The sequence below is a fragment of the Protobothrops mucrosquamatus genome, unplaced genomic scaffold, assembly GCF_001527695.2.
Source record: "Protobothrops mucrosquamatus isolate PMUCROS unplaced genomic scaffold, P.Mucros_1.0 scaffold_127, whole genome shotgun sequence".
Taxonomy (NCBI): Eukaryota; Metazoa; Chordata; class Lepidosauria; order Squamata; family Viperidae; genus Protobothrops; species Protobothrops mucrosquamatus.
In genome coordinates this window covers 381,127-391,209 of record NW_015386203.1, presented here as the reverse complement: position 1 = coordinate 391,209, position 10,083 = coordinate 381,127, and the positions used below count along the sequence as shown (strand labels likewise).

Sequence of the window (10,083 nt, the reverse complement as noted above, 5' to 3'; positions counted from 1 at the left end):
GAGATGGATTGTTTAAGTTTAGAGTTTGGAGTTAGAGATATTAATATTTGTTTACTTGTATTTGAATGTTAGCCTAGGTTTGGTTTGGGAAGTCCGGGGGGTGGGGGGATGGGATAAATCATTGTGTAATACCTGTGATGTATTTCTTCTTTTATGATAAAAACAATAAAATTTTATATTGAAAAAAAAAAAAAAAAAAGAAAGATGGTTCTGGAAGAAAAGAGAACAAGCACATGTAGGGAGTGGGTTTGTATACCTTCTTGAGCCTTTTGTTTAGAGTTGTTCCTGTGGCACGAACTTTGACCTGAGTCCAAGTGTGCCTTTCTAGTATTCTGATGGTGGTGAGTTAATCCTATTATGTCCCAAAGGTCATATCCTGCTTCCCTGGGACTGTGGCTGATGACTCTTAGATTTTTGCTGTGAGGGATTGTGGATTCTAGGGATCTTTCTTCCTAATCCGTTTCCTGACTCGAGTCTTTCTGACAAGATTATCACATCTGCAATTCTGCAGACTTGGTTTCTATCTGGGACAGAGAGACTTGGGGGCGGGGTTGGTTTCTGCTTTTAAAATCCTTTAGGGAAATATATTCTGCTTTTTAAATATTTCCAAAAATATTTCTTTCTTTCTGGGGAGGGGGCTGACTTCCAACACAAGGAAACAAATTTCCTGTTTCCTAATTAGAAATGGAAAATCTCGTTGTTCTTCAGCTTCGAATGTGTAATCTTAGAGTACATGTCTAGGAAACTTCAGTAAAAAAAAAAAAACCCAATGAAGGGAATTTCATAAAGGGGGAAAAAGAACTGACTTTATTGGACATACTATAAACCAGGAAAAATTACCATCGAAGAGAGAAAAGATTACCCTCTCATTAACTAAAATGAAAGGAGAAATTACCATTAGAACACATGAAGAGCAACGTCTTCCCAATTTTCCTTACAGGTGGCAGGTTGGGTGACTTTTATTTTGCACCAATGATTAGAATGTGTGGTTGATAAGCCAATTCTTATAGAAGGTTCCTCTCACACAAAGAATCTCTGAACAAGTTAAATCTATGGTTCATGGATTACATTCACATAGCAATGACGAGATGTGAGGTAAAGCTCCCTCCTTCGAAGAAATCTGTGGTAAAATTGGTGAATTGCTAAATGTCAATTAACTAAATGTCAAGCAGTAAAACCAAAATCATGTTCCCCAGCTCAAGAAAGGTAATAAAATTGTAAGGTGCTATAGAAGTAATAACACTTTTGTAACACTTTTGTAACAAGGATTTTTTTATTATAAGAAACACTTTTGTAACAAGGATTTTTTTATTATAAGAAACACTTTTGTAACAAGGATTTTTTTGAACACTTTTGTAACAAGGATTTTTTTATTATAAGAAAAAAAAGACTAGAAAGCAACTTTTATAAATTGCAATTTTTGAATAGTGAAAAAGTAAGTGGAGGCATACTGTTCTCTGCCAGCATAGCTACCTCTATTAAGACATTATCCCCGTACAATCGAAGGAAGAACACAAACTCCATTTCTTTAAGTCCTAGAGGGCTGGAATGACAATGCCTAATGCATAACTTGATACAAATGTCAATTAACTATTCAAAAAGAATGGAACTATTTAAAAACATACTTATCTTTGGCAGCCAAAAACTTTCAGTCTTTTATTTTTTATTTATTTAGAGCATCTTTTAACAGAAAAAAAAATAATTTCCAAAACTCAGTAAATCAAAGAAAGCGCAACTTCATGGCCTGTTTCATATAGTATTCAATTCAGAAGACTATCAGTAAAACATAGTTGGGATGGTTCACTTACATACTTGCTTGATTCTATCTACTTGCTCAAATACGTAGTCTTAGAGAAGTAGACAATTCAGTATATGAGAAAAGATAGATTGTTTCTCTGCTCCCTGCCAATTCTAAATAGATTAAAGAAGAAAATTTATAATGAAGTCTATAAGCCCAAAGTTATAGACGTTACATGGTCCTTTCAGAAATCTGTTAACAATTAAAATACTTTTCTTTGAATCAAGTGTAGCTATCCAACTTGTATTTTCTAGAAATCCTTCATTGTTTAAAGCACCAACTCCTTTATGTTTGTGCATCACTATTTATTCACATATAGCACCATAATCCTTTAATTTAGAATCACCCTAAGTGCAAAAATTTGTTATTTCCTTCCTTTTCTTTTTGTACAAGTAAAAAGAAAAACCAACAATTAAATACACTGCTCTGCTCATCAGTGAAGAGTGAGGAAGAGTGGAAAAGTGTCTGGATTAATTTCCTGGACCGCATCCACCCCGTTTAAGAGTAGCAGCTATTTTCCAGGCAGCGATACACTGGGAAACCTGGATATCTTCTGGGAACATATCATCCAAGTCCTGAAGCTCACTGCTACCTTTTCCTTCAAGATATGGAATAAATGCTTCTTTCAGGCTGGAAAAAAAGAAAACCAATAAGCCCAAAACAATAAGATACTCTGCAAAACAGGATGTATTTCACTCTAAAAGGGATTGGGCTGCTCACACTCTTACCTCCACGTAGGACTGTACTCTTCTCCAGTTCTGGCATGTTTCAATTTCAGCATGATCATTTCATGCAACTCTTGAAGGAAGGACTCCAGCGCTGTCTGGGTGAGGAAAGCTTTGAGAAGATCGATATTATCCACTGTGAGTTCCTCTTTATAGTTTGCGCTGATCTCTCCAAAAGGATCCTGGATAATACATTATGAGGAAGAGACGGAGAGGAACAGTTAAGCAGGGAGCGGAGAGAAAACAGCGACAAAAAGTGTCTAGTGAGCACATCCTTATCCACATCCTACCTTTTTCAAATGCAGCAGCTGTTCTGATTTATGACTAGAAAGGAGCTGCCACAATGAAATGGCATGCTTTAGCTGACATCGGCTCAGTGCCTAAAAGAAATACAAACATACACAAACATGAAAGATTATTTTGCAAATGATAAAGCAAACGTATTTCTAAATGGCATTCATGGATGGCCATTTAGGCAATAAAGCCAAATATTAATATCACCTTTTCTAATAAATTCTACAAATCTTTTAATGGGAAGAGCACTTGCCAACATTTTTCATGTAAATTCTGTGCAGACCAACACCAAACTCAACTCTTGTATGAGACAGCTGATGTCAAAGGACAACAAACATTCCGCACTGCCTCTCAACACCTTATAATTCAAGAGTACCTAGATTGTATATTGTGGATTACAGCTCTGGCACCATAATGTTTTTGTCCAGTCTAGGGCTATCCTGGGAAGAAAGAGGTTTTTCTAGGTGATTATAACAATGGAAAGGGGTTTTTCTAGGTGACTATAGCAATGTTCCAGTTGGTAAAGGCAGTAGTCGTCTAGACAAAGAAGTAGACTTTTTAAAAAGCAGGACTAATTATAATATTACATTTAACTATAAGCAGCACGACCAAATATAATTTAAAAATTAGAAGCCGGGGTGCACAAAATGTTTTGCCATGAAACATTTCAAATATTAATTTAGTAATGTTTCCTAACTTGAGATTTCAAACTATTCCAATTGTTAAACGGAATTCTTCTGAATAGTGTTTGAGTCTGGAACAAAATTTCAAAACATCCATATTTCAAGCATTTTCTCAATAATTAAAAATGATCTGTTTTGCACTCAAAAGCCCAGCTTTGAACTTAAGAATTAATGAAATTTCACATTTAGGAGTAAGATGTTCTATGCACTCGTTTTTTAATCTCTACTGTTTCCTCTGGATGATACATCTTTTGGGTGTTATTCTTTATTTTATGTCCAGAGATGTTAAGCTACTTATAGTTGTTATAATCGGTCAACCTGGAAATTTGCTTAATAAATCCTAGAAAGTATTACTTAAAATGTGGTAATGGCCATTGGCTGCCAGTAGAAACAGTGGGATGTATTTGTTTTACTTATAAATTTCTTGTAAGTAAATAACCTGTTTGAAATGCACTTACTTGATCCATCAGGGATCTTTTTCAGCTCTCCAGTCGTACTATGCTTTTCCTTTCCACCACCCGAACACTACCAAAGCACAGTCCAATTAAAAGGATAATTCTCTACTATAATCTCAAGACCGATATTTACCACTCATGAACATGTTTAGAAACTTTTTTCAGTGATCAGAATAGTACAGATCTGATCTAAGTGAGGAAAACGTCAGCTACCTTTCTCAGTCTGAGCTACACATACAGTATATAGCCTCAGCCTCATTGGCTTTTCTCTTTCCTCTTGCAGAGATGAAAGGTGAGCCTCTGATCCCCTGCACTCACCTTCATCACTGGAAGACTTATCTGATTGCTCATCCGCAGGACATTTTCAGTGTAATCAGTCAAAGTCATATGTGAGTCACCTCCAGTTGTAGCCAAGAATCCTAAAATAATTTCAGTGACCGAAAGTGCATCACAGATGTCAGTGTACGACACCAAGTCCCCTCTGATCATGCCCATTTTAGAACTTGAAAGAGAGCTCTGTAATAGAAGGAGATAAGATCAACTGGTATTTTATTCCTGAAACATTTTTCTATAAAAAAGGCACTTATGCCATTTGACACCTCTTCAGGGCGTGCAAACAATGTAAAACTGCACACATATTCAAGCAAGCTGCTGCTTTCACCATTGCTCAACCTCCATACCAAGTTTTTTCTACGAAGTAATAAGTAAGACTCCCAAGATAAATAAAATAGATACAATAATTTCAACTGAACAGTAAATTTTCTGGAGACTTCAGCGAAGTTCTCTCTTGGCCACCAGGGTCCACTATCTGTGTCGGTAAAAGACTTCAGGGAAGTTCCCTCTTTGACCACCAGGGCGCACTGTCTGGGTAAGGACTTCAGCGAAGTTCCCTCTTTGACCACCAGGGTGCACTGTCTGCGTGGGTAAAGATTTCAGGGAAGTTCCCTCTTTGGCCACCAGGGCGCACTGTCTGGGTGAGTAGAGACTTCAGGGAAGTTCCCTCTTTGGCCATCAGGGTGCACTGTGACTAGTCTGGCCTGTGCTATTAACACAAAGTTGAATCATGTGTTTCTTTCTCTGCCGGCATCTCAAGGGGAAGGATCTCTTTCACCCAGCAAGAGCCAGTTGTCATAGCAATTAATTGCCCTATTTACGACCCAGCTGATAAGCGATGCCTCCACGAGGGGTATTCCTTTGTTAGCTTGTCTGTTAAACCAGTTCTGAATATTTCTCAAGTCAAACTCAAACAGAATTCTTTCTTACTTTCATCAAGGAGACAACCTCTTTCTGTTGGGAAGGTAAATTATCTTTATTTACTTTGAGCTTAATTACTTCCTTTCTGTTGGAAAGGCATTCCTTCAACACACACACATCTTTTCACTCCCCAGAAACACATTCCTGGCATTCTAATCACACTGGTTTGCATGCGAAAGAAAGGGGGGGGTAAGAGGCTTGTTTCAGTTTAAAATCTCTCTTTTCACCTTTGCGAAAAGGCACAGCTTTAATTGTTTTCCTGAGGCATGGAGATCTATTTTTAGTCCTTCTTACTCCAGCCAAGCAGATGTATGGATGTGTTATATGCAGTTCTGGGAATGTTGCTAGCAAGCAGCCAGTTAAAGATACAGCTTTAGTTTTTTGCCAAGCATGGAGAGTAATAATATCTCCTTTTTTACTTTTGCCAAGCAGATGCATAGAGTTGAATTATTCCTTTTTTACTTTTCTGGAACCATGAACTGAGATGCATTATAGTTCTGATCCAGATAGCATAAACTCCACGAAATGTTTTTAAAAAAATATTTATTGTCCAGGAATTCTAAGCAGAGACTTACTTTGCAGTAGATACATCCGGTCATTTGCATATCTGTCCATTCTTGTAGGTAAAAAAGGAATAATTCCTCATCTCAGCTAGGCATGGTTATGGATGCCAATCGATGCGTACATGATGCTTGATTAAAACAAAGGCTTTACAACCCTGGTACGTAGCCAGGACATCCTGTCATAAACCTCCCACTGACTAGATAAGATATAGGACTAACAACTAGACTACATTCCCTAGAAGCCATCTCTTAAGGAGACAGCATTTAACCCTTTAAATGCTAAATGCTCTAACACAGTTCTTAAGCTAATATATGCTCTGGCCAGAGTTATACTGGTCCAGCCCAGTAAACACACACCTTCCTATAAGCAATGCATATTGAACACCCCATGGTTTACAATCAAGTAAATAAGCACAAAATGGAATGAAAGTGAGATTTGCTTGTCTTTTTCTCTTTTCAAAAGCTCACCTGAGTTTTCAGCTTTGTCTTGATATTGCTGAACAGATGCTCATAGTTTTGGTCACATCTGTGTATCAGTGTGGGTATGCCCTATTAAGAAAGGGAACAAAGCAAATGCTTGGTCAACAGTTCTTTGTAAGTCTCTCTTCTGGACTAGCAGTTTGGATCTCACAGGCTCTGGAACACTAACTAGTTGCCTCACATTTCTATGGTGCATCCTGACAGTCTCAATATGTCCTTCATTAAAAAGGACAGTCTTTTATTTCAGACAGCTGTCCTTTAGATTTATGTATTTGTTTTCTTGGTTTTGCTCTTGAATTTTCTTCTGTAAAGCAAAATTATAAACATATGCAATTATCTTTTTTTAATCCTGATGTTCCTCTTTCAGATTTGCCCCCTTTCAGGTTTGTCCTTTATTTTTTCCCCCAAGAAAATATGATCACGGTGCACATACCTGCAATGTGATCCTGGGCTTCCCTTGTAGGAATCTACTGACAACTTGCTGTTCGATTTTTTCCAGGTCAAATTCCTGCAGGGCCTCTCCTCCTTTCTGCACGCTATACTGGCAGTTGGACAGGATGACTGGGATCAAATCCTTTTCTACTTCGTAACTGATCATGTGCAGATCGGCCACTTCAGCAGGGCTGACAGAGTATCTGTTGAGAAGTAAGAAGGGAAAAGAAGAGATAACCAACTATGCTGTTTATTCAGCAGTATCTGTCAGCTGCAAGGAGAACAGAGAACTGCATACCTATTGGCATCCATTGAATCATTTGCTATGGTGTTGACGAAATCATTGTGCAACTGAATGAGATAGCTGACCAATGATGTGGCACAAAGGCCTAGACCTCTTCGACGAGGCAAAAGGATTTCAAATGGATCTTTCACAGTGCGGTCCGAACTGCAATAATCTTTAGGAAGCTTAATTTGACCTGCAGGGGAGAAGGAAACCAGAAAACTTTGGAAGCCAGAGACGCCATCTTACTGTTGAATACTCCCCTTTGTTTTTGAATCACTTCTGGCTTATATAATGTTTTATTGCCATCACATCTGCCCCCCCCCCCCGATATTGCTGATGTACAATTCTTTCATCCCCCCACCCCCACCCCTAACTGCACGGCCAATGATCAAGGATGCATGAGGTCAGTAAATTTTAGAGAGCTACAGCTTCGGCTTTATGGGCTACAGTCTGTAGGCCAGTTGAAGATAATAAAACATGGCTTTTTTCTTTTGGTAGCATCAAGGAATCCCTTATTGTTCCAATCTGATCTGACTGATAAAGTAAGCTCGAGTCTCACCATTTGTTTCTATGGATAATCTGAGCTTGTTCCACACATCCAGAAATTTTTCCACTCTGCCTTTCATTAGTAATCTGACACCTCCTAGAGAATGCAAGAAACAGAGTAAAAACAGATGGAATATTGCCAAAATGTGTTGCTTTCTGATTAAAAAAAATGGAAGTGTTACCTTCCCTTCTATGCACAGAGGAGAACTTCTTCAAAGAGCTACAAAAACAGACTCAGACCTCTTGAGATCTGACCTCTGTTTCTGCAGCCCTTCAGAAGACTTTCCCTCCCTTCCATGCAGGGAAGAGAACTCCTCCAAGGAGCTGCAGAAGTGGAGGTCAAGACCTTCAGGATCTGTGTTCCAGATCTGCAGCCCAATGAAGGAGTTCCCCTCCTCTCTCAGCAGGCAGCCCTTTTTGCTCTCATTAAATAACTAATCCTAAGTGGAGGACTGCTAAATGGAGAGGAGGGATTTATGGTTCCCACATTGAATGAGAATTTTCAAAATTCTAGCTTTGTTTGATCTAGGTTGCATCAGTCCTGATGATGTACTATCACAGAACAAGGAAATGAAGAAAAGACAAATTTAAATGATTTGTGCCAGTAATCAAGTTGATAAAAAAAAAGCATGGGACATCATTGGCCCAAAAGCCGGACTGTTTCCTTCCTAAATCCTCAGAAGGCCAGTGGGGGTCAACTCCCTCCGAAGACCGTCCCCTTCGGGAAAAACACTTGAGTCGAGGACCTACGGGAGTTCTCGACGGAAGGTATGTCTTCCTTCTTCCCTAACGAATGTAGACATAGTTTCGTAGGGAAAGGACGTGTGTCCTCCTTCGAGTCTCGTTGACACTAGCTAGCCATTTTCCTCTCCTTTCCTTTCCTTACCGAGGTTTGCAATGTTTGCTAAGCACAGACTTTGCACAGATTAATACTCTCCAATCAGCTAAACACCTTTATTTACTAAATATGCTTGGTATTAAGTAAATACTTTAATGCTCTTAAACTTTGCTGTCTAACCAGAGAGCAAGGGAGAATCTCACCTGAAGAAAAACTGCTGAGAAAATCTTCAATTGTGCGATGCTCAATTTCTGAGATGTTCTGAAATCTCTTCACCAAGTCTTTCTGCAGAGCAAGAATTTCTGGCAGAAATTTCACCTGCCTCAATTCAGCTTCCTAAAGGCAGAAAAGGTCAAATCAGAAAGTAGAAGCCAAGTCTTTAGGAATTAATACAAGTTAACTATCAAGAAAGAATACCATACGTACTTTATACATTTAGTTTGTATAAGTTTAATTTATGAACACACACATATGCATACATAAAATCTGGTTTTCTCAAAGGTGGGACAGCATTGGGGGCATGTGCTCCTGGTTTTGCATATGGATAAGGTTAACAGATCAACATTAATCAACATTAATAGATATTCACTTTCTGTTCTGAAAAATCCTGAAATTTGTCCATGAAGCCAGGAAAGTAATATTGTTGACAATTTAGAAAGTTGTGTGATAATAAGTAGCTACTGCATCATCAACAAATGTAGTATTTCATATATGAGAGGTGCTCTGATTCATATGAATAGTGCATATAGGCGCAAACAGATGCAAAAACGAAGAGAGTTAGAAGAGGAGATTAAACTAAAAGAGAAGGCTTTTATTTTAAATCCACTGGATAATAAGTTAAAGGTAGCCATAACTATGCTTAGGGAGCAATTCAATATGTTATTGGCTGATCAGATTGCAACTAATTTGCGATTTATGAAACATAATACTTTTTATAATGCAAATAAACCTGGCAGGTGGTTAGCCTACCAATTACAAAAGAAGCAGAAGTCAAGAATAATAGAGAAAGTAGATTATAAAGGCAAAGTGACATATAAACAAAATTTGATTAAAAGTAGTTTTTTGGATTTTTATTCAAAGTTATATGCCTCTGAGAATATACAACTTTCAGAAATAGAGAATTATCTACAGCAGGCACATTTTCCTAGATTATTATTATTATTATTATTAAATTAAATTTATATCCCGCCCTTCTCCTTGCGGACTCAGGGCGGCTAACAATCGATTAAAAATACACATATTTGATTATCAAATAATACACATATTTGATGATCAAATATATATATTTTGATTATCAAATAATCAAAAGGAGGAGATGAATTGCTTGATTACTTCTGAGGAAATTATTGGAGCAATCAAGCAATTAAAGGTTGGTAAGGCTCCCGGTACAGATGGATTAACAGCAATTTATGATAAGATGTTATCTGATGAAATAATAGAGCCATTAAAGGAACTGTTTAATAGTATTTGTTGGGTGCAGAGGTTCCTCCATCTTGGAGAAGGGCGTTCATATCGCTGATCCCAAAGGAAGGTCAGGATTTGACTCAGCCCAAGAATTATAGACCTATATCTTTATTGAATATAGACTACAAGATTTTTTCAAAAATATTGGCAAATAGATTAATGCAAGTTTTGAGGCAATTGATTCATAGTGATCAATCTGGATTTATAACTGGAAGATATATGAAGTATAATGTAAGACAAATTGTTAATTTAATTGAATATTTGG

The 10,083-nt window shown here is 37.7% G+C and overlaps 1 protein-coding gene across 1 annotated transcript in view; it reads right to left on the bottom strand.

Annotated features, from left to right (window-relative positions):
• Positions 1-795: 795 nt before the first annotated feature.
• The window catches only part of LOC107288747 (E3 ubiquitin-protein ligase RNF213-like), a 79,439-nt gene continuing 70,151 nt past the window's right edge, over positions 796-10,083 (bottom strand). The window contains exons 39-47 of the mRNA XM_029284421.1: positions 8,558-8,690; positions 7,530-7,613; positions 6,983-7,163; positions 6,686-6,887; positions 6,241-6,321; positions 4,274-4,471; positions 2,814-2,903; positions 2,527-2,705; positions 796-2,428 (exon numbers count right to left, since the gene is read on the bottom strand). Of these exons, the coding sequence (XP_029140254.1) occupies positions 2,269-2,428; positions 2,527-2,705; positions 2,814-2,903; positions 4,274-4,471; positions 6,241-6,321; positions 6,686-6,887; positions 6,983-7,163; positions 7,530-7,613; positions 8,558-8,690 (1,308 nt within the window). The 3' untranslated portion in view covers positions 796-2,268. The remainder of the gene's footprint in view (positions 2,429-2,526; positions 2,706-2,813; positions 2,904-4,273; positions 4,472-6,240; positions 6,322-6,685; positions 6,888-6,982; positions 7,164-7,529; positions 7,614-8,557; positions 8,691-10,083) is intronic.